The sequence below is a fragment of the Hirundo rustica genome, chromosome 4, assembly GCF_015227805.2.
Source record: "Hirundo rustica isolate bHirRus1 chromosome 4, bHirRus1.pri.v3, whole genome shotgun sequence".
In the NCBI taxonomy this organism is placed as follows: Eukaryota; Metazoa; Chordata; class Aves; order Passeriformes; family Hirundinidae; genus Hirundo; species Hirundo rustica.
The window spans coordinates 75,583,179-75,607,959 of record NC_053453.1 but is presented as its reverse complement, the minus strand read 5'-3'; the positions used below and the strand labels follow the sequence as shown (position 1 = coordinate 75,607,959).

At 42.3% G+C, this 24,781-nt stretch overlaps 1 protein-coding gene across 9 annotated transcripts in view; it reads left to right on the top strand.

Moving 5' to 3' along the window:
* Positions 1–24,781, top strand: part of WNK1 (WNK lysine deficient protein kinase 1) — a 100,468-nt gene that overhangs the window by 37,376 nt on the left and 38,311 nt on the right. For 7 of the 9 annotated variants that reach the window (XM_040062111.2, XM_040062112.2, XM_040062109.2 and 4 more), the window contains exons 3-9: positions 39–259; positions 2,303–2,460; positions 17,929–18,017; positions 19,012–19,231; positions 19,446–19,782; positions 20,875–21,059; positions 24,063–24,320. In XM_040062111.2, the coding sequence (XP_039918045.1) occupies positions 39–259; positions 2,303–2,460; positions 17,929–18,017; positions 19,012–19,231; positions 19,446–19,782; positions 20,875–21,059; positions 24,063–24,320 (1,468 nt within the window). The remainder of the gene's footprint in view (positions 1–38; positions 260–2,302; positions 2,461–17,928; positions 18,018–19,011; positions 19,232–19,445; positions 19,783–20,874; positions 21,060–24,062; positions 24,321–24,781) is intronic. The other 2 variants (XM_040062115.2, XM_040062114.2) reach the window with 1 other exon arrangement.

Below are 24,781 nucleotides of genomic sequence, written 5' to 3'. Positions count from 1 at the left end.
AGAATCTATTTTAACCTATTGTCACTTTTTTTCCTTAGGTATTTGAAAAGATTTAAAGTGATGAAAATTAAAGTGCTACGAAGCTGGTGCCGTCAGATACTGAAAGGCTTACAATTTCTGCACACACGCACTCCTCCCATCATTCACAGAGACTTGAAATGTGACAACATCTTCATTACTGGCCCCACTGGCTCAGTCAAGATTGGAGACCTTGGCCTGGCAACCCTGAAACGAGCTTCTTTTGCCAAAAGTGTGATAGGTAAGCCTCTCCTGTTTAGGAGGCTGCTCAGCCAGTCTACCTCTTTGGAGACTTGAGTGTTTAAGAACTTTCCTAAAAACACGCTTACAGAGGTACATGGCCAGAGCCTGAAAATGTGTAGGCTTTGTCTCTTGGTTGCTGAGGTCATTCTGTGTTCTTAATGCAAAGACATGTTAAATTTTGGTTGTGCTTTTGATACTTATATATTAACATTAGCTATTTCAGAAGATAGAGTTCTTGTCCCGCCCAACAATCTAGTGTAACATCGTTGATAAAACCACTCTTCACTGCATATAAATCTTACCTTTGATGTGGTGCTGCTTCAAGAAACGCACAAATGCATTTTGGTGACCAAACAACATTTTGATATTTGGTGTAGTGTTAGTTCATACAGCCAAATTTTTTTTTTATTGTCACCAGAGGTTAATATTGAATCTCTTGCAGCTTGTGAGTGATCAGAAACTGAGCCTATACCAAACAAAGTCAATATTATATCTATGTACTTAAGTAATAACACAGACTGTGCTATAACGCCTTTCTCAGGGACTCTGTAGAATGTGGATTTGTGTGAGTTAGGAGGGTGCATTGGGAAATATTGCTTTATTTTGGCTCTGTCCCTGTGTATTCATTCATAACCTTTCTCAGAAATTGGTTTGGTGGAACTAGTGCAATCTTTTTTGTCAATTCTTGAAAGAATTGGTTTTATCAGCTTTGTTTTTATAGTTGGGTGGATAGACTGCAGGGAATGAAGTTTCTTTTGCTCTCAGTATTTAGAGCTTGCTAAAATTCAGCATTACTCAACAGTCCTGTGCCAGATTCCTAGCTGGGATCAATGGTGTATACCTGTAAATTTTCTTGCAAGCTGTCGCTGAAATATTTCCTGCTTCTTAACCAGGTCAAAGTATTAATAGGGAAGAAAAGAATGGTGTTAAAAACCATAATTTCTTCAGCATATTTGCCATATCTTCAAATTTATCACTGGAAGTTGACCATCTGTTGCATAGTTATCTGTTAATGATTAGCCTTTGGATAAATGACTGCAGTTACATCCTTTTTGGTTCAGCGTGGTGAAAACAAGCAATGGGCTGTAGAATGATGTGTAAATTGTCTGGAATCTGGTGTCTGCAGGAAATAATTCTGTGCTTAAATTTACAAAAAGCAAACTTGCATCTCTGGCTTAAAGTAAATCTGATCAGACAATGCAGTCCCTTTGTTTGCAGAGGGGATCTGTGATGCTTCACTGGGCAATCATCTTCTGCACACTATTTAAATGGGACTTGTTGAATCTCACGCTCTATGCCTGTAACTCAACCTCTCTGTATTTCTGAGTATTTTTGACTGTAGGATGTCCCTCACTAATGCCTGTATCTGCAGTAGGCCTATAAATATACTGCAGGTGGGAAGGTAAGTATGTGAAGAAAAGGGCTCTGGTGAGTGGCCTTTGCAGAAAATTACCTTTTATCCTCTTTTCATGGAGATTTATGTTTGTAACGACAGAGCTTTTCATTGCAAGGCCTTACCTGAACCATTCTACTTCAGCAAGTAGATGGAGAGCACCAGGTCAGAGACTAGCTGTGGGCTCTTACCAGTACTACTTCTTTTGCAGCAGAGGGCAGTCAGGTAATTTATGAAACAAGTTTTAATGCCTCTTTTCTTACAGGGAGAAAAGGTAAGTTAACTCTCCTCAGTATTTGGTTTGCAGCCTATGGCTAGTCTACAGTTTTTCCCTTTTCTTATCCCCTCCCCTCCCGTTGGGTTTCAGGCTAATCCAGTCTGTTCCGATATTCGTATCGACTAACGTACCTAAACCGGGAGTGGCTTCAGCTCTCACGTGCCACCCTTATCCCATAAAGGCCTTGCAATGGAAGGCTCCCAAAGCGCGTTGGTGCAACAGAGTCACTAAGGGTTTCCTCCCTCTTCTTTTTGCCTCCACTTTCTCTTGTCTCACAGGTCTGCCCAGACGCTTGTCCCTGCGGTGAGTAACGCCAGCAGCCTCTGCTCGCTTTGAGACATTTAGAGTCTGAATCGTTCTTTTAATTTAAGGTACCCCAGAGTTCATGGCCCCCGAGATGTATGAGGAGAAATATGATGAGTCCGTTGATGTTTATGCTTTTGGGATGTGTATGCTAGAGATGGCCACGTCCGAGTATCCCTATTCCGAGTGCCAAAACGCCGCGCAGATCTACCGCCGAGTGACCAGCGTAAGTCCCTCTCACAGCCACTGGAAGGCTGCTGCTGTGAGCAGCAGGGCAGTGCAGCTGGCTACCACCAGGGCTGTGCGAGCGTGTGTGGGGACAAAGAGTGAAAAGAGGTCGTTTTGGGATGAGTGCGCTGTTGCGGGGTGGTTGAACTCACGGAACATCCGTCAGAAGCTTGTGACATACGTGAACGGAAATAAAATTTTGCATATGTTCATACTCTTCTTTCACTATAGAAGTAGGTATGATGTAGGGCTTTAAAAAAATACGAAGAGAGCAACCCCCCCAGACCAAACAACATAATGCACTAGAGTAATACCAGGTTATTTTCTAAGCCACTTGGGGGATGGTGGAAGTAGTTTTGTCTTGAAGAGGAGCTGGTAACCTTGTTCTCTGCAATAAAGCTGGCTAAAAGATTGGAGCACTGGCTTAGCTGCCTGCCAGTTACCTAGAGTGATTTTAATAGTTTATTGAATTCTGAGTGGCCCTTAGCTCCTGTGTTTTGGGGGCACTTCTGACAGTGATGAAGAGGAAACGCTAGATAAGTGGCAGGAAGCCATTCCAGCCTGGTAAGTACTGAGCCGGTGTAGCTGTGGAGGCATTGTGGGAGAAAACAAACACGGCTGAGAAGGCAGTCGAGAGGTTAGAGCTGGCCCATCTGAGCAGAGCCCGAGTGTAGGGACAGAACTGCAGTGCTGGAAATGTGCAGCATGGGGGCCTAGATTTAAGCTGTGATACCTGCGGCGGTGTTGTGAAGACTGTACCAGTGCAGTGAAACAAGAGGAACCCCGATATTCAACCTCGTGACCTAAGCATTCAGAAAGAATAGTGAGGTGGCTGCTTGGGGAAATGAAAACTCTCACTGGATTTCTCAGAATACCTGTGCACATGTGCAAAGGAGGAAAAAAACCCCAGACTTACCTCTTTGTCCATAGACAGATGAATTTCTGTTATTATTTTTTGTGCGTGTTATCTCAGAAGTTGCAGATTTCATAAACAACTTCCCTAGCTTTGGAAAAATAGAACACTGTGTTATTCCTGATGCCTCACACTGCAAAAGGCAGATATAATTCCCGACTTTTAGAGCTGGAGAAGAGTCTTCATGTCAGAAGCAAAGAATTCTGAAGAGAGGCTCGGTGAAATAAGACTATCCCCTTTTTTCAGGGAAATATTGGAGGGCCACAGAAGAAGGAAAAAAAAAAGGCCTAAGTGGTCACTTCAGTTTTTTGCACAGATGTTAGAATAAGTTTTTATATACATACATATAAAGAGTTGTTTTTTTGGTTTGGGTGTTTTTTTTGGTTTTTTTTTGCATGTTGGCAAACTTACCTGTAATTTCCTATACAGAGTTTAAGAACTAGGCTAAAGTCTAGTCGTTACTCTGTGTGCAGCATAATGTTACCTGGAAGCAGTTGGGATCAATGAAAGAAAGCTCTGTATGTTACTAGAACACTCTCAGTGGTAACTTTTCCTGTGCTGATGGGTGTGTCGTGCACAGAGCCGGGGCAGCAGCATTTGGATGGACATTGCCTAATGTAACTGTCCTGCCTGTTCTCCTTAAGCAGTGCCAGGAGCTGGGCTGGGGTGAGAATCAGCTCTTGAGACAATCTCAGGCTTGGAAGTCCCCAGGTCTTCCAGACCTGTCTTTTCCCTGGTCTTTCTAGTACATAACTGAAAGCTTTGTAGGGACCTGTAGCAGAACGAGTTACTAGAGATGTACTGGGGTTCCCCTTACCACTTCTTTCTTGTGTGTGCTGCTCCTTTCTTCCCATTGCTTTTGCCTGACGGTGGAAATTCTAAGTGGGTGAGAAACACTGGCAATTTCTTGGTCTGTCCAACACCACCTTCTATTCTACTCTGCTGGTGGTTCTCAATCAAATTTATTAGCTGATTTTTTTTTTTCCCCCCCAACTATGTAATTTACTGCTTGAGAGCTCTTAAGATACACTTTGATATGAAATCCAGCAAATCTTGTTCTCGTTCAGAAGGAGCAAAGGACAGGAAGGTAAAGAAAATGAAATGCACGTTTGTATGCTTTGAAAGGCTGTGTGCTTTGGTATATTTGGGGTTGATTATTTCAGTGTAGTTGCAAAGCAGTTTGTTCAAAACAAAACCAACCAAAAACAAAATGTGAAGAATTTTCAAGGAAGGCTTTCAGAGAAGGCAAGGCAATCTGGAAATAAAGCACAATCCTGTCTTAATTGATAATGGAGGATTTGGTGTTCTGTAATGTGGAAAGAGACCTGTGTTATGAAAGTGAAATAAAATACTCCTGGCATTCTTTTTACCACTCCGTGAAAGCTCTGTGAACCAACGTGAGGAGGAGCCAGGTAGTTTGAGATTGAGAAGATTTTAGAAGTTCAAATCACGTGTGCATTGTGGGTGAGGGGTGAGCCATTTGCCAAACCCAGCACTTGAAAGGACAGTGTGTGAACCATCAGTGACAGAGGGGAGGCAGAAAACAGCCTCCTGCAGAGGTGACTGCAGCAGCACTTACAACACATAGCACATCTCCTTCTACTGTATACTGCAAGGTGGGTGTGTTTTGTGGAAAATGTTCAGCATCTCCATTTCAACCCCTTCATTGCTGCTTCCCTGGACAGGTGTAGGGGTGTTTTGAGGTAGAAGCTACCGCCCTGCTGTGCCTTAAATTGAAAGGATAATTTATCTAGGTGCATAGAGAGCAGAATGAAGGACAAGAGGAATGGTCTGCTGTGAAAGTCATAAAGGCCATAACAGTGTTAGAGCTTAAAAACTACTGAAACCCTGAAGGTAATAAGATCAAAATATGCAGCCACTCACTGCAGACCATATGTATTTAAATTAATTAATTTCCCTCACCCTCTTTGCAGGAACTATTAGGCTTAGTAAAAAGCAGAGTTGCTCATTATCTTAAGTCCTTGCTATTGCTTAGGACAGAATCCTGTAAAAGGTGTCTTATTGCCCAGGGTGTCCTCTCAGAACCTCTTGGTAATACCAGCTTGCATTCTCTTCTCCCATTCTGGCTGTGCACTGGTCTGTTTTTTAGGGGACCTTCAGCTGCCTTGCCTTTTGACCTGACACCTTTTGTGATAAGGATCTGTGGCTGATGCCCAGACACTGCAGCTTTGCAGCACTGCTCAGAGTACTGGTCCTGTTCTACCTCTTTGCTTCAGGGCCTTTCCTCATGATTGGAAGCAGTTTTTTGTTAAATAATACATCTTGGCAAGCACAGATCTAGAATTTGGATCTAAAGGCTGAAGTTCCTCTCACAGATAAGACATTTTTTGGCCCAGGCAGTAATTGTTGCTTCACATCTTGGACAATAGCATTGCTGTGTGAGGCTGCTGTTCCTAAGGTGCTTGTATATGCTGTCTACATCGTCTCACTGAGAAGCTCCTGTGTTTCCTTAAAACAGTCCTAGGATAAAGTTGTTGAATTTTCTCTGGCCCCAGAAACAAAATGCGATTGAATTGTTATTCTGGATCACTTTATCTAGAATAATTCTTTTAACAGAGGAATCTGGGTATTTACCTGGCTTAAAACACACGTGTGCAGAATTTGTAGGGCTCAAGGTGCTGAACTTTGTTTTACCATTCTGGTAAGGAAATCAGCAGTTTGACACTGAATATTGACCTCTGTACTTGCACCCTTTAGCATACTCAGACCCTTTTCCTGGCAGTTTCTTTAAAGGAAAGACATCTATCTGCATGGCTTGTCTCTCAAGCATAAAGGAACCTAGCCTTGCTCTTTGTTTTCATTAAATCATAGTGTTGCAGTTTTGTCTCAAACCCCTGTTTTCTCTATTGAAGCCATCCTCTGCTGTTCTTTGGAAATGGTTCCAAATAAATTAGTAGTTAGTGCTTAAAGAACTTGCAGCTCTTGGGATTTTTCCCTTTCTGTGGGATGGGGAAATCTCTGGTTTAAGCAGTGTCTTCTCAGCTGGGACTATGTCCTGTGAGCCTCTTACTGATGCCTGCTTGGCCTCAGAAAAGAAATAATCTAAGCCTGCAGTGAGTTGATTAAAAGCTGCACTATTGTTAAAGTATTGTTTCCTGCTCCTTCGTTTTTTTTTCTCCTCTGCCCTCTTGTGCAAGCACAGCTGTCTGTGTGGTATCCTGCTAGATTATGGAATGGATCCCCCTCCCCTTTTTTTTGTTTTGTTTTGATTCTTGTTTGTTGTTGTTTTTTACAGTTCTGCTCTGTATCCAAGTAATGCAGAGAATTACAATGCAAAATGAAATCAAGATACATAATTCTGTTATGTACTTGCTTGCATAAAAAAACAAAAAAAAAGAGTGTAAGATCTTGGTAAAATTCAGGAGGGTTTCCCTGTCTGACTTGGTTTTTCTCCGCAGACTGGTATGTTTTCCTTGACCTGTTCCTTGCATATTGGAATTAAACAGTTTGTCACAGGAGATATTTAAAATAGACTACACGTGCACTTAAATGGAAAAAGAGATACTTAGGATGTCTGTTCTATAAATATGATTTCTTAATTTAGTCTGTTTGGGACTCAATGCAGTCAAGGCATAACTGACTGCAGTAACTTCACCTGCTTTGCCTCGGCCTCTGGTGGGACCACAGAAACCCAAGCTGTTGCCTCCAAATCTAGATCTCTAATACTTGGATGTCCCAAGGCTTAAATTTGCTAGGTGATTGACTAGTCCCAGGACTAGGAAAAAGACAATTAATATGTTTATTATGCAGATTTTTCTCCTGCTTGCATATCTGCCACTAATGTAAAAATCCAAATATGTTCATTGCAAAAAAATTACTAAAACCATCCTCAGTTTCAAATGTACTAATCATTTGGTTATGAGCAGAAAACTCCTTTTTTTTCTTTCTCCCCCTCCCATCACATAAACTTACCTTCTAAGATTCCTGATGGACTTGTGCTCTGTACTTGATTTTCTCCACGCTTACATTGACAAAGTGAAGTTTTGTATTTGTCTTTTCTTTCACCAGAAGTCCAGTCTCTCCTCTCCAAACAAATGCCTGTTGTCTGAGCTGCCCTTAAGATGAGAAGGAGGGGGGAAAAAAATGCATTTTGCATTTTGACTTTAAAAAAAAAGGTCCCGTACTAAAACGTTCCACAGCGGGCATGACATTTTTCTTCTCTGTTCTCCTGAGCTTAAAAAAGGGCCTGAGGGAACGAGGCACATAATGAGTAACCTGACCAGGCAGTGTCTCACTGGTTTAAAACTCCTTCATCTCCCTGACTGGTGGGAGCTGGAACTCACTGGTTAGGGTGAAGGTCGTTCTCTTTGCTGGAAACAGGGCACTTACAAAGGGCTGTCGTTTGGGCAGTTGACATAAAATGAATATTTCCTTTAGTGCCTTAAAAGTTAGGCATCATAACTGTGTAGACCAGACAACTGCTTCATTTTCACTAGAGATGCTGTGGGGAAAGTATTCCAGCTCTTATTTTCTTCTTCCTGAGGGGTCTTACATAGCAAATAAAAAATGCTAAACCTTTAGATATATGATTAATTTTGCTTGCAGTGCTCAGTGAGTGATGGTTAATTTCATCTTCTACTTCCTGGAAGCAATATCTAGCATTTTTTAGGCATGAATAAAACTGTTTTCTTTGCCTTGAATGACTTGGTTTCTTGACCTGGTTTAAATAGATACAGAGATATTTCCTATCAACCTTTCTAGTGGAAAAGGCATTGGAAAAAAAATCTGTGGAAAAGTAGGGGAGGAACCCCTCCAACAGAGAAGGTGATCTTTTGTGAAAGCAGGTATTGAAAGGCCACAAACCTTTCAACCAGGCACAGGAAACAGGTGAATTGTAAGAAAAGGTAAACTCTTCCTTCAGAGAAGAAACATCTGGCAGTAAAGCGTGAAATACGAAAAAGGATTGCACATCGTGTGCAGCTGCCTTGCCTCACACTGACTGAACTAAAGAAAGCTTAAACTTCTAGCGCTTGTCTCTTGTAGCTGTTCAGCTCAGTCACAGGCACTTTGCTGGGAGAGCTTTGAGAGGGCAGAATCTTCCTGTGGGGGATCCAGTCACTGATTCGTCAATTCACAAATACTAAGCCTTGAAAGTGGAAGGTGGGAATTGAAGGGTTTGAAGCATTAATGTCTTAGCAGCCTTGGATGTTACTTTAGGAGTCTTCTTTAACAAGTCACAATGATCCAAAGTGGGGAAAAGCAGTGATCAGCTTGAGCCTGGAAGTTAGGCACCGAAGCTGATGGAGGGACTGGAGCATCTCTTAGCAGGACAGGCTGAGGGAGCTGGGCCTGCTCAGCCTCCAGAAGAGACAGTTGAGAGGGGACATTATCAGTGTCAGTGTCTGCAGGGAGGTGTCGGGGGATGGAGCCAGGTTGTGGCGGTGCCGGGCAGTGGGACCAGAGGCAATGGGCACAAACTGATGCACAGAAGCTCCAGCTGAACACGAGCAAGGATTTCTCTCCTGTGCAGTGACCAAGGCCTGGGACAGATTGTCCAGAGGCTGTGGAGTGTCCCTCAGTGGGGATCTTGCAGAAGCCTGTGCAGGCAGTGCTGGCCCAGGGGCTCTGGGATGGCCCCGCTGGAGCAGATGAGCCTCGGTGCTCCCTCCCAGCCTGACGCACTCTGGGATTCTGTGTGCTTTGCACAGCTGAGACCGATAATGCCTGAGTTTGGAATAGAAAAGGCTTATTCAGCTGAATTATTTCCTAAAAGTAGCTCACTGTTTGGCATCAAAAGCTTTAAGATTACAGCTAATTTTTTTTGTCAATATTGATGTGAAATGAACTTGGTTGAAGTAAAGGGAGCTACTTTCTTTCATTGCTCACTGATGAGCCTGGAGTGTGTCTTTTGGCAGTTTTGAACAGGATATGATTTTAAGATGATCAGGAATTAAAGGAGTGGAGGGATTGTGAGCATTGGTTGAGTTGTATAAAATCAAGTGTAATTTAAGTTCTGAAATGTAATAGTAATGTAGAGTCTCTAAATGTATTTTTAGAAACTTAAGTAGGTTCCCAGAAGATGGGCTACACCATCTTTAAAATTTTGAAAAGTTTTCAAAGTATCTTTTAAGGGTCAGGTCTTTTAAAACTATGCTCCTCGTATTTAATATTCCATCCTGTACTGACATCCATTTAGTTCTTACATTAACTGAGGTTAATTTGACAAGAGGTGGGAAGGTGGCTCTTAGGAACAGGGAGGTGGTAAGTGTTTTTAAAGTGCCTGGCTCTGCAGTGTGATGAGAACCATTATAATTCTGGGATTAGTGAATCGCTGAAGCATTCCTGTGGGGAGACTGATGCTTCGATGTTATTTCTCACAGAGTGCCACTGGTTAAAAATACTATCCCTGAGAATGCACAGGCTGCTATTTCTTGTCCTGCCAGCTGTACTGCTATAGTTGCAAGGGCTAGGAATGGGATAACTCCAGCGAAGTCTTCACTCCTGTTAGAATAAGTCTGAAAATAAATGCATGGTGACTTTTGGTGCATTGTTGGAATTGTGCGCTATTTTTGCTGTTCGCAACATTACCTTAGGCCTTTTAAGTAGATAATCCTTTCTAAAGGCTGGTTCTGGTAGCATATAGGTTTTGTGGCCCATGTTACATCATTTTTTAAAATCCAGTTCCCAGTCCAGTGGAACTAATCTGTGGCTTTTGACTTACTGTACATGAACTTAAAAATGAGTGCAGAGCGATGATTTTCTACCAGAGTGGGAGCAGATTAAAGCAGAGAGTGCAACTAATACAATTTTATTTTTCAAAAACATGTTTTGCATACTGAAAATAGAAGACAGACACTTCCAGTATTGTGTCACTGTGGCATTTCTAAATTTATATAACTGAAATGTGTGTCTAGGCATGTCTGGTTTGGGTGTTCTGTTTTTTTTTTTTTTGAAAGCCATTTTCAAGCTGAAGTCCCAATGAAGTAAACCTTGAGCTAGCTCAAGGTATTCACATTATAGAGGCAGCATCCCTGCTTCTAAGGGTGAGGCTAGAGAACTGTGCATGATAAATGCAACTGATCTTACCTTTATGCTTTTGTGCAAGAGTAAAACAATTAATACCTGATCGACTTGTCCAGTCAGACTTCACTGTTTCAGAAGAACCTCTGTCCTCATACTGTGTTTCTAAACAAGGCCCTTTTCACTGTTCCATGCACCAATATGCTAATTCTTTGCCAATGGGGCACTAAGAAATTGTGTCCTGGTTACCAAGTTTCTCGTTCTGGAGCTTGATTAATTTCCTCTACACATTAGAATTGCTGCAATTACAGTAGCTCCTGTGATTAATTAATCATTTTTATTTTTTAAACTGAAACAATGTTCTTAGCTTCAGATTCTTTGGACTTCTAAAATAAACTGATACTTCATTTACCTGTTCTGAGGAGCAGTGGACTTCCATGTCTTAAGTAAAAATGGAACTTTTTTGCTGGGCTGGATCCCTGGTCAGTGGGGCAGCTCTGAGCCATAGTTTATATTCTGCAGAAGTGCAAAGCATTTCATCATTATCACAAATGCAGTGGGGTTTGACTTTAGTTACTGCCCTTTACTTGAGAGTGCTGGAAAGGATTGCAGCCAGTGATTTCTAAGAGCTATGACTAGTTCCTGTTCAAACTTCAGTGTGTGGGAGCAACGTAACAGACCTGGAGCTTACTCTAGCAGTCTTGTAAGCTTTGAATGCTGTCAGATCTCTGGCTTTAGTAGATAGAAGTACAGCATTGAGACACTGACAGAGCAGCTGAGTGGGCAGTGTCAGCATCCTCCAGCTCCTGGGCTTGTGCATCACCGGTGGGATATGTGTGAACGTGATACTGGGCAGTGATTGCTGCCTGAATGAGGAGTCTGTTGTATTCTTTTCACCAAAACTTCTCTCATACAAATTGAGCTTTAGGAGGAAGCAATTCGTTTGAGTGTGTCAATCGAGATACAGTTGTAGCTTGTGTGTATAGAAACTTTAATTCTGTACATCTGGTAATTTTTTGTGGTGATTGACCTCTAATTATTTAATTAGAGCCTTGAAATTTTTTGAGGTTAGGTGTAAATTGAAGAAGAAGAGTCTCTAAATTGCAATCAGTGAGGTTGCAGCTAGCAGGCCTGTATAAATTCTGTATAAATTCTGTATAAATTCTGTATCATTGCCATTGTCTTCACAGTGGGATTCTGAGCTCTGGGCACACACGCTTACCTGGAAAAGTTGGTTTGGAACAAGTTGAGGATGGTGAGACTTGAATAACTCACACAGCTGCTCTGCAGAAGGGAAGGCAGAGAGGCCTGTCCCAGCCTGAAGAGAGCCTCATGAGCTGGCTCTGGCTCACTAAAGCTTTCATCTGCCTCCACTGCTTGTACTGCAGTAATGCTGTTTACTCTGCTAGGATACTGATCTGCTACAGAGCTTATTCTGCAGGATTTACCAATTTCATTCTTGGCAGAATTACCAATTGTCCAGAATTAATTGCTGTGAAAATACTGACATCAGTGAAGCTAAAGTTTTGCTTCTGTTTAATATGTCACATTTATATTTTTTTAAGAAACTACTCTAGTTTGCTTTTTAGGCAGAACAAGAAAATCAATCCTCTGTAGGCAAACCGTGTGTCTCTTGAACTGAGTAATTCTTAAGCTGAAGTCTTTCTTTTCATAGTTATGTGTTCAGTTCAGCTGGGGAGAGAATTATCAGTTAATTTTGAGTGTATCCTGTGTGAAATAAGGAAAGAACTGAATCTGAAAGATTGTTCCTAGAACAGGCAGCAAGATTAAGATGAAGGATTAGAGGTGGTGAAATGGTTAAACACACAGGTTTTGAGGGCTGGGAAAGTAACTAATTGCAGGTAGTGAAGTTTAGGAGATCACGGGATAAACCAATTTAAATGCTATATATACCATTGCCTGGGGCTTCTCTGGGACTGGGGGAAAGAGGTTGGATCTTTTTTTCCACTGCAATCATACTCTCTCTCTAAATTCCTGAATTAATGGTTTGTGGTAGCCTGGGACTGGCTCAAACTAGAATGGTAACAACTTAGCAGAAAGGAAATATAGACACTTTAATTACTTTGTTTGTGTGATTTGACTTTGCTGCTGGTGCTATTAGCTCCTGGGCTGCAGTGTTAGAACATTTTGTTTGAGAAGATTAATCAGTTACTGTGGAATTCTTTTCAGGCTCTTGGAGTTACAGCATTTTTGAAAAGAGCCAAGCAAGAGTTGTGGTTAGACTGGGGCAGGTAGAAAAGCTGAAATGCTGAATGTTCTTTGCAGATCATGCCATGTACCCCAAAAAAGCAGAGCCTTAATTAAGTGTGCAGAATGTTGCTTTTGCAACACTGGTGGTGTATACTATAAAAACACTACTGGTATAATTGTGGTGTACTTGAGGAACGGAGTATGTTATTTAGGGGTGAAAAGTGATCTTGATAATCCTAAATTGAGTTTTATCACAGTTCATCACCACTAGTTTGTCAAAACTAGTTTGCTAACTTCATCTTTAAAACTTCATCTTTAAAAATGCGATCCTTCTTAGCATTGCTCCATATGTCCTTACAATAAAAAACCTCAGACCCTGGAGCTGCGGCCAGCTCATTTGATTAATAAAGGGGTTTTACAATGGTTTTTGGAAGTAGATACCAGAAGAAAAAAGAAATCAAAACTTCAGGTTGAGGTCTGAAGTCTAGCGAGAGGTGCTAGAAAATATAACTTTGGATTGTTTGTGCACACGTGGCATAAACCAAGCGACAGTGCGGCTTTCTAACGCTGTCCGGCAGTCTAGAAATCACCTTCCAATCTCTGTGCCCTTACATTAAGGAAAAAGGAAAGGGAAATCAGGTGGTGTTGCCTCAGGTACTAAAATGCATTAGACTGGCGTGGTGCTGACTTGTGTCTGGTTGGACCGGCAGTCCGCTGCGTGTGCTGCCGTGGCTCCGAGGAAAGGAGAGGAGGAACAGCAGCTGCCTTCATTGCCCTGCACAGCACCCTGACCCCCTGGCCTGCTCAGAGCCGTTCTGCTGCAGCAGGGTCGGGCTCTCGCAGGAAACCTGGGTGGGGAGTAGGCAGAGCGGCCGGGTGCGAGGGCGGGGACACGGGCAGTAAAGGATCCGTCCTGCGCTGTCACTGCTTCCTCCTCTGGCAGCTGCCTGGGCAGGCAGAGAGGGACACGCTTACCTCGTGCTTAGATTGCTTCTTTCTGGTCAGTACTAGAGTGACGCTAGCAGGTACTGAGCTCACATCTCTGCAGCCTCATGTACTGGACTTGGGAAGTTCCAAGAGGTGTCCGAGAGAAACGATGCTCCCTTCTAACCTCGATGTCTGCTTTCCTTCTGCTGTGCGTTAAGTCCACAGCCCGGTCGAGTCCCGTGGGAAAATAGCACCTTGCTAACTCTGTGCTGTGCGTGCCTCTCTTTTCCTGATGGATTTCACAAAAAGAGAGATCTGTCCCATATTTGTCATTGTTAATTCCCACTGCTGCTGCTCTCACAAGGATTGTGCTAAAGAGGTGAGTAAGAATTTCAGCTCTGTCAAGTGCGTGTAGCCACAGGAAAGTATTTTGGAGGTGAATTAGAGTTGTCTGCAAGTCTTTTGAACTTCTTTGTGTTTGCATGGCTTGGTTCTATAGCTGTTAAACTTGACTTTACTTTTTCCCCGTCATTTTTTAAAATGTAAATTAAAATCATGACCATCAAGGCTGGAGCATTAGTTGATTGTTATTTTCCAGCTATGGTTTTTGTTCCAAATCTAAGTATTTATCCTTAAATTTAGAATATCCGAGGGTATGTAACACTTCCTCTGCCTTCATTTTGATTTGTTGCAGAAGTTACATTGATTGAACCTTATCTAATGAAGTAAATGATATTTTCAGTATCTCTTGCATTAGAACAAGATGTTAAACTACTGACTCAGTAATCTGATGATCTAACTAATGCAAAGTATTATGTGCTTCTAGGCAAAAATTGTGAAGAAGGGTTCTGGATAGCTTATACTTTGGGGTTTAAAAGTTTCCTGGAAATTTAGTGTTTTTAAGAATACCTAACTTGCCTTTAGTTGATCAAAGAACTGTATATGTTGAATTTTGGAACATGTTTTTTACCTGGTTAAAATCTGATAAAATCACAAACTTTATCACATCTAAGATAAGTGAAATATGAAATCTTTCTTACGTTTAACGTGCAAAAACTGTGCGTTCTTAGTTTTGCATCTGTGGCTACCTACATAAATAACCATATTGTAGGGGTATTCTCAAAATTTAAGTGTTCAGTGATTTTTATTTGAAGTTGCTGCTTCTTTCCAAGTAAGCTGTTCTGCCCTGACTGTCCTGTGAGCGTGAGAGCTTGAGCAGCAGCGTGGGGAACCTCAGCTCGCTGGAAGCTGCTGCAGCCTTTTTTGGTTGGATTTGTTTCAAGTCTGATACATGCTGTGATTTGGTTCATTATGCAGCTGTATAAATGTGTTTGCTGGCCAAAGAAAGGAAATTACACGCATGTGGGAATGGGAGATGGAGAAAAGGAGGCTGTTGCTTTCAGCAGCGCTGCCAGTTTGCGTGATTTTAGAACAGTAGTTTGAGAAAATGTTGATTTTCATGTGTGCCTGTTAGACCTGTCTACACTTTGTTTTCCTTTGTGAGAGCCCTTCCTGCTGTTTTTTAGCAAACTCAGAAATAATGCTGGTGGGATTTGGCTCTTCGGTTCTTAATGAACTGCCACTGGGAAACAGGACTAGTAGCTTAGGATTTGAGTTGTCCTGTGGTTTTTCTATAAGGAGTTTGGGGACCAGGAGTGGCACATAGGAACGTGACCATTTTAAGTGTGGTAAAACCAGGAAACACTGGCTTGACATTTCCTGGAGTGCCTTTGGGTTCAGAAACTGCTGAAGGTATGCTTGGCTGCCCAGCTCCTGCACCCTTAAGAACACATCAAGGTTATCTGAACTGCAGGGCCTGGCCTCCCTTGGGTTTCTGCGTGCTGGCAGATGAAAGTCTGTAGGCAGCTCTGGGTAGAAAGGGTTTCATTGATTTATTGATTTTTAATCATTTATAGTACCCCCTTCTTGTATAAAATGGTTCAACACTTCCATTAGTGCTTGCAGGAGGGAACCAAAGGGTTTGAAAAGCGGATGAAGTTCGGTACATGGGGAGTGCATGTCCAGGGCTGGAGAGGAGCCTTGGGCTGCCCTTCTCAGGGGCTGTGGAGCCAAGTGAGAAACAGGGAGCTGCTTGAACACAGAATCCCGGGCTGGTTTTAGGCCCTAGGTGACCTTCTCCAGCTGCTCTGAGGAGCAGCGCATGGAGGCTCTGCTGGAGGACGCTGGCAGGAGCTTCACTTTTTAACTTATGAACTCTTGGTTTGAGATTCATAAAATGGAGTGTTGTAAAATGGTCCTCATGGAAGGGCCTGAAGATTTTGGACAGGTGTTTAATTTCTTTCAGCAGAGAAAAACACAGGGTAGCAGACTGAATTACTGGTTTAAAATCTATCCTTAGCTTTAACTTCTCAGGCTCTGTGCAAGAACAGAGCGTGTGGTACAATAATTAACAAGAAAAATCATATCCTGGCTTCGTTATGCTGATATTTTTCTATACCAGTTGTCTTCCTCATGTTAGCTTTTAGTTTTCTGAGATGAAATTGTCACAGATCTGACATCGTCCTTCTGCTGCCTCAGTGTAAATGAATGTCAGTGCAGGCTGCTATGTCTGAGGCTTGAGCTGTTTGGGAGACTTCCGTGTGTTAAACTTGGGCAAATTTAGATGGGAATATATGCAATGAGGAGTTGAGTAATTATTGCATAGGTTATATATGTTATGCAGGAGAGCATTTAATTACATCTAGAAATATCTGTACTCCATATATAAACCTGAACTTGTGGGACCATTTGAATTGTGGTCATAATGAAAGGTGGGAGCCTTTGACAAGTCAGCTATATGAGCAAGGTTTTATAAATCCCTTGGAGTGGAGAGCTCTTGAGTCCTGCTTGCAAGCTGGAGGTTTATGATGAGGCCTGGTTACAGTCTGAAACTCAGCCCTCCAAACTTGGGGCTGATGTTTTAGCACCCGGGGCATTGATTTTCTTCAGGCTTAATGGTCAGCAAAGCTAAAAGGATTCAGCTAACGTTCACTGGCAGCCTGTGTTTCAGTGCTTCTCCTAGTCACAGTAGAGTCTGCAGTTCTGTGAGTTTCAATTGCTGGGGTTTCACAAGGGCAAGCTTTAGACCAAAGAAATAGATAACCTTCCTGTTATAAGACCATACTGGTTTTTATCAAATAAATTGTTTCCTTTCTGTGGTGTGGGTTTTTTGTGTTGACTTCTTTTTTTCTTTTAAGAGCTCTGAGAACAGGGTCAGTAGTTGCAAAGACTGGGTTTTAGACTCAGGGCTTGTTTCCTGTTCACAAGAGGGGAATGGGGAAGGATCATGTCTTGATGTCCCCAGTACTTTGTAGGATATTGGGAGAAGTATTTTCTGTTCAGGGCACAAATCAGTGTTTGTACTGCTGCTTCATTTATTTCTGTGCTTCAGAGCTTTGGTTTTCACTGTGTGTCTAATTGTTATTCAGCAGTGACACAGGGTCAGTTGTATCAGGTGTGTAATTTCAGGATTGTTCAGCTTGAAAACACCAGCTCTGCTCAAACACTTGAACAGCATGTCTCCATCCTCTCCCATTCTGCTGTCTTAAATAGAGTTTGAAACTAAAGGTTGAATCAAGTGAAGGCAGGTGCCAGATTTTGTTGTTGTGGACAGTTGGCCCCAAACCACCATTTTTGGCCGTGATTAAGTGACGAAGCTTGGCTCTCTGCCTGAAATGTTTTTCAGAATTCCCAGATGGTCACATCTCGTGGCATGTTTGTTTCATGGCTTTGAGTGGTTGATCTTATTTAGATTTTGTTCTGCTTTCCCCCTGTGGCTTTAGCGTGTATTAGAGAAAGGGTTGCTGTGTATTGTGGCAGGGCTCCTGTACAGGTTTGCATTGCTGAGCTCATTTCCCTGGACTCACAGCAGCAGTGATGCAGGAGCTTGGTTTGGGTAGAGTAGGCCTTTGGGAAAGAGCTAAGATACCAGAATGTTTTTGGGCTTTTTAACATTGGACAAGTTACTTAATGATCCAGTCGGATCATCCTGGGCTAAGATTTTTCCTGTAAAAAAATTACTTCATGTAATGGCAAGTTGGGAACATTCTGGGAAGCGACAGAATGCTTTTGAAGACTGTTAAATTAATCCTGTGGTTTCCTGCTTTAGCGTTACATAGGAAGCAATTCCTTCCGTTCTCAGTCCAGTCTGTGTACTTCCCTCTAACCAGCACACCTTCCATGGAAATGAAACAGTTCTGCTATCATAACTGGTGCCAATGCCTTCTGTTACAGAAATGTGCCTGGGAAGTGGGAACATTTGCAAAAGTCACTAACAGACAAACAAGCAGTAGTGCTGGGGTCAGACTTTGCCTTAATTCTCACTAATTATTTAGGTCAGTTATCTAGAGAGTAAAAATAGGTGGTTTGCCTAGCCAATCAAAACTTGGATCAAGTGGACCTTGCAGTTTCTCAGTTGCTACTTGTGTGTTTCAGGGTGTCAAGCCAGCCAGCTTCGATAAAGTAGCAATCCCTGAAGTGAAGGAGATTATTGAGGGATGCATTCGGCAGAACAAAGGCGAAAGGTAAGTACTTGCTTTGCAGATAAAGGGATTACCTGCTCTCTGAGTCCTTTGTGGTATCAAATGTGGTGGTACCCAATCCAGTTGGTTCCTGGGCTCTTCTTTGTTCTGGTGAAAGTTGGGAAACCAGTATTACTTCTGCAGCCTCTGTTCTTTGGTAGATTCTTATTCAGTGATTGTTTTAGAGAATTAACAGTGCCAGGAAAAGTGCAAATGCCATAGTAACCATCCATAACAGTTTATTCAGGAATTCTGTTGCTTTTATTACAACAAATTATCCTTCCAGGATTCCAGGTGCTTGGGTTGTTTGGTTGGTTGTTCTGTAATCCTTTGGGATTTTTTGTCCCTTTGATTCTGTTGGTATAATTGATCATTCTGGGGACTCTGAAGTTTCTTGCTGCTCATTTTTATCTACTTTTTTTGCAAGATGGCTTCTATTTCAAGTGGTGAACTTATACCATTACAGGAAATCGGTGACTGCTCTGATGGCTTATTTGTGGGATTTGTTTTGTTTTCTGCTTTTATGTGGTTGTTGCTTACTGCATGTCTGATTTCAGACTTTTGTCCACCCTCTAGCTGCCCACCGTTCTGTTCAGAACTAGTTTTGTTCATGGATGTTTATTCATCCCCTTTTACTAACTCTTGAAGTTTTACATCTGGTGGTGTTGCTCTGTATTTTTAGTTTCAGTTCTTTTTCTTGCTTTTAAACAATTTGATATTTTTTTTCTCATTTGAAGTTATTTTTGTTGCTGCACATCACTTATTTCTTGGCATTTAGTTTAGGCTGTTAACTACTATTGTTAATGATGTGCTTGTAAATCTCTTTTGTACCTTCAGGACAAAGCTTCTAATCACGCCCAAGAGAATGCACATGAGGGTTCAAAACAGCATAAAACTTAGAGAATAAATCAGGGGAGCATCTGGCAAGGTTATTCCTTCATGTTTTATAAAATCGCCATAACTGAATGTGCTTTCTGCGTTCTTCCCCAATATCTAGATATGCTATTAAGGACCTTTTGAATCATGCTTTCTTCCAAGAAGAGACTGGAGTACGGGTAGAGCTTGCAGAGGAAGACGATGGAGAAAAAATTGCCATTAAACTCTGGCTGCGAATTGAGGACATCAAAAAACTCAAGGGCAAATACAAAGATAATGAGGCGATAGAGTTTTCATTTGATTTGGAAAGAGATGTCCCAGAGGATGTGGCGCAGGAAATGGTAAGTGCTGGTGGTCTGCCAAAGCTCTGGAGCAGAGCTGTTGTGCGACAGTGAAGCGTGCTCTGTTAGCCTCTGCCTTTGCTGTGTCTGTCTGGAAATAAAGGGGTTCAAAGCGTGGTGATGAGAAGGTAGTGCCAGAAGGAGGAAGCTGTGTCAGCACTCGGACAGGGGCTGTCTGTGGCAGTGTGAATTCTGTGAATGTATCCTCCTTCAGGTGGAGTCTGGCTATGTCTGTGAAGGGGATCACAAGACAATGGCGAAGGCTATCAAGGACAGGGTATCTTTGATTAAGCGCAAGCGAGAGCAGCGCCAGTCGGTGCAAGAAGAACAGGAGAACATACTTCAGGAAGAAGGTAGTCAGAAGCAGCAGCTGGAGCAACAGCAGCCATCAAGTGCTTCCCATGCAGGGTCAAAGCATCCCCAGTCTGTCACTGGTACTGCTCCTGTCCCCACTGCTTCAGCATCGGTTTCTACACAAGTGGAGCCCGAAGAGCCGGAAGCTGATCAACACCAACAGCTGCAGTTCCAGCAACCCAGTATATCTGTTCTTTGTAAGTGCCTCAGTTGGTCTCTCAGGGACTCCTGCACTTACACAGTTCCTCCCATTAGCCTTACACTTTGGGTGGGTGTAGCAGTAAATACCTTAGACGATGCTGTCTGCATTGCTGCTGCTGAAGAACAACAGGCCACTAGAAAGCACAGCAACGTAAGATATAAGAATGCAACATCACATTTGTTCCCGTGGCTTGGCCGAGCCAAGGCTTGGCACAGTTCACAGCCCGGTGTTAGCACAAAGTGGTTTCTCTTTGTTTCAGGGTAACACACTGGGTGAACTGGGGCACCTAGAGCACGATCACGTGCCCTTGGATCTGCCGCCCTCCTGCAGGGACAGCATATCCTGGCCCTGCAGAGGGCTGTATGCTCCTGCCCCGTGCAGATCTGGCTGTTAAAAAGCATTTCTTTCGGTCCTTGTACACTTACATTTCAAGTGGAAATGAGATTAATCTACGGGTAGTTCAGCTTATAATTTCCATTTCAAAAAGTCTTACTTTGTTTTACATATTGTACATGAAAAGATGAATTAATAATCCTGTCTTTTCCTCTTCTGCCGTGCCAGCATTTGAATCATGATGGAAGATGACAGCTTCCATATTAGAATGATGAAATTAAAAAGCCAATTACTGTCTGCTTGTTAGCTATCAGGGATTTTAAATTAACTCTTATGCCTAGTTCACTACTGTGCCTACACGGTGCATCTACAAGCCAGCACAACGCACCTGTTTTAAATGTCTGTGTAAAATTAAATAAAAAATAATGATTAATAACCCTTGAAAGATCATTCATAACAATGTGGAATTTAGGTTTCTATTTCTAGCCTAGCCTTTTGTAGGAAATACAGTTTATTCTTAAATATCTTCCCAAAGAATCCTGAAATGAGTAATTTCTTCAGGGTTTTAGGCGAAGGCATAATGGAGGAAAAAATATTTTTAAATCAGCTTAAACATTGCAAGAGGTAAAATGCTAATAAATGTCGTGACATGGCACAAATATCAATTTAATATTTGATCAGTTATAGGATCTTTGACATTTTGAATGCGGCCCGCAGCTGTTGAAATGGCGATTTTTATCCTGTCCTTTTGCAGCTGACGGAACGGTTGACAGCGGCCAGGGCTCCTCCGTGTACACGGAATCCGTGGGCAGCCAGCAGACCGTGTCCTACGGCTCCCAGCATGAGCAGCCAGCCTCCAGCGCGGCGGTGCAGGGCTACCCAGCCTCAGCTGGCCCCGTGCAGCCCCAGCAGCACGGAGGATTCCAGCCCCCTGCAGCGGTAAGGCAGCCCTGAGCACTGCCAGGGCAGGCAGGGGCTCGGTCTTGTGTGTCTGTTCAAGGGCGAGAGCAGCTCTGCCGGGCCATCTCCCATGGATGTTTTGTTTTGCACACGGTACAGATTCTGCATGGGAGCAGTTCAGGGGCTTTGTTTTGTTTTGTTTTGCAAGATGACTGATTTTAGAGGGGGAGGGAAAAGTGCGAGGGCATCTTTGTCTTTAAAGCTTCCATTTAATCTTGGCTGCAGTTAAGGAGAATGATGGGTTAGTTGTTTTTGTGAATGGAAGTAACATCCTCAGAGCAAGACTATCTCATAAAAGGAAGAATTTAATCTTGCTTGGGAAGGTGGTGTATGTATGTGTATGTGAAGTTACCAGGGATGAAGCTGCTGGTTTAGTTTGAAGAAGGGATTAGAATAATTGAAGCCACTGTATGAAATTGCTGTGTGTGTTCTGTGAGGTTTTGATTGCAGATTTTGCAGGTAAGACCTTTTTAACTGTTACAGAATGTTGCATGTGAGAACTCCAGACTGAAAAGACCCCACATCCTTGTTCCCAGTTTTATTTCTAGCTTCTGTTGATTTGCTCATCATGCGTATTCCTTTTCCCTGGAAAGTCTGCACTGGGCACAAATACTTTTCCTACTATGTTCATTTGTGTTGCCCTTTTATTTTGGTATGTTTTTTCCTTGGTATGTTTTTAGATCTGAGTAAGACAGTACGCAGAAATCTATTCTAACTCCGGAGTAGAACTTCTGCTGCTTTTATATCGTCTTCAGTGGTTCCCTTGTCGCTTGTTTTTGACACAAATAGCAATCCAAGATTGGGACAGACATTATGGTATAGTGTAGTAATACCATAAAGGAGATGTGACACTTACGGCTGAGGGTCCTCACTTCTTCTGGTACCTTTATTGTTGTAGGCTTTATTACAGAATCACTGGTGTAACTAGGATTTTGGCAAACAGGCTGCTATCACCCACAATCAAAGCATCTCCATCTTTTTCAAAGCCCCTTAAGCTGAGGTGTGTGGTACTGTTAGTCCTTAGTGACGAGTCCTTGATCCCTCTAAACATCTGCTCTTCTGGGTGAGCCATATTTTGGTGTGTGGGCACATACTGGGGCAGAAGCAAGCGTGTCAGTCTCTTGGGATGGCTGGCTTCCAGGTTTGAAAGGGCAGAATCTTTTGGGAGGAAGAGGGAGAGCAGGGATATGATAAAGGTGCAGTTTAGTTTGCTGCAAACACACGCTCAGGCTGTCTGGTGACAACAGTGGCACCAGGAGGCTGACAGACTGCAGGGGCTGCTAACCCTTCGTTGGGAAGGGGCTGACAGGTCGAAATTATATTGCCAGCTGAAGAAATGGCCTTAAAAAGAATCGCAGAATGCAATTTGATCAGGACGAGAACAAGGTTGGTGCTTAAACTGGAATAATCAGCTACCCGAGTACGTAATTAGTAACCACTGACTAGGCAGCTGTTTTTACAAAATAAATTAAGAAAAAGTCAGGGATTATATTGGACCACAAGCTGGACATGGTCAAAAACATCATGCTGCCATAAAAAAGGCAAACATCCCATTATATGAAATAGTAGTTCTGCTCTGGGCTATTGGTAAGTCTGTCCTGGACACCTCGCTTGAGTGGTTTGGAGGGTGGCTTGGGGGAAAATCAGAGGAGAGTGTTAAAATACCCCCAGGAGAAATACAAAAAATGTGGTTTATTTGGGAAGACTGAAATAATTGAGTCTATAAAAGGTAAGCTTGAGGAGAGAGAAAGCTGTAAAAGGCTGCTATGAAATAAGAGGAGGCCAATCAAATCACAAAGTTGTTGTTAGAATAAGGAACGATAAGCCCAAATTGCAGCATGGAATTATTGTTTAGGAGGGGGTTTTTCAATACCCTGCAAAGATAGATAAGTATTGTAGTCTCCATCAGTGAGGTGTTTCTGAACTATTTAGATGAATTAGAGTCAGGAATGATGTATAACTGCTCCTGCCTTGGAACAGGTGAAGATGGATTTAGTTAACCACATGAGTTCTTTTCTACCTCTCTCCCAAATTTTTCATCAGTCTAACAAGATTTCTCACAGCAGAAATCTTGGAAGTCAGATCTCCACTGGATATCTTGCTGTTTTCTCTCTGGAGATCTGTATTTGATTTTAATTAAAGATTGCCTCCATAAGAAGTGTATAATACCTCTTTAAAAACATCACATTTCCATTTACTTAAAAACCCACAGCAAAACACAATACAACACCAAAAAGCAAAAAAAGTAATAACAAAACCCCCCAAACCAAAAAATGCAAGACCCACCTCAAAACTTTATTCTGTTTCGTCTGATTTGATTGGATTTTGAGCTGTGGCCTTCTGGATTGTGGCAAGATTACAAAATCTGGATGTTTTTATTGGCCCAGCATCTGGAAGATGCTTGTCTAAGACTAATTTTACCGAATTTTCCACAGATTAAACTGAGTTTTTTCCACAACTCATGTTGTAGAGGGTGTGAGGTTTAAATTTTGATGGTAATATTTCAGTTAATAAAGAGCCAGCTGCATACATTTAGTTCCCATAACTCAGGCAGAGGGACTGGATGACACCTGTAAACACACATTCACTCTAAAAACGAATGTTTGAAAGCTCGTTAGTATCTAAGTTTGGATTTGTCAGACTACCAGATGCTTTGAGTACACACACTGTGGGCTGTGTGTGTGACATTCTCTGTCTGATCTGTCCTCCACGTGTTTCTCATGAGGGTACCAGGAGCTTTCCACGCTGCTCAGTAACACTCGGCAAGCTGTGGTGCTCAGAGGTGCACACAGCCTGTTCCCAGTGTGTCTTGGCATTCATTCAGCGTTCTCATATCTTGTGATACCACATATTAGTCAGTATTGGGCCTTCCATTGTGTGTCTTCATTTCTTTTCTACCTCATTATGGTTTTTGCTGGTTTTGTTATTACTTTTTTTTTTTTTTGAAATGTTCAATTCTTAACTTTTGTTTTCCTCCTTTAGCCTCAACGTGGTCGTAGCATGTCAGTTTGTGTCCCCCACCTTCCTGCTCTTCCCTGTATGTCCTGCATCCCTCTCAGTGCTCCCTGCACCCCACCACCAGCGCTGTCTGCACCTCTTTCTCCTTTCTACCTTCGGACTGTCCCTGAAGAAACCTTTGCAGAAAAGCTTTCTAAAGCCCTGGAAAGTGTCCTGCCCATGCACTCTGCCTCTCCACGCAAGCATCGACGCTCCAGCCTGCCCTCCCTCTCTGTCAGTCCTGTATGTGTTACCATTTGCCTCCTGGCACAGTAAGATAAGTTATCATTAAATACATCCTGGGCTATGGGCATTTTAAAAAGGGAGAAATGGATGAGTCAATTCCCCATACTGTGCTGCTAGAATGTTGATTTGGTTATTTTTATTTATTTCTATGAAGCAGTACATGTAAACATTACCAAACAGTGGCTGACTGCTTGTTTCTTGTCTTTTAGGATAGTGTAAATGTAAATTACCCAGTTGTAAGGGAAGATAAAGGGAGCAGTAGTTCTTATTACCCAAAGTCAGAAGACTTTTATTTTTCAACTTTTAAATAAACACTGAATGTTAATTAAGACCCTCACAAACCAACCATCTTTTAAAGCCTGATTGCTATGGCTGTTTATTCTTAAAGCTTTGGCTAGCTGTGATAGTGTTATTTTACATATTTGAGGCCTTTTCTGTAAATTCTTATCAGAAATGCC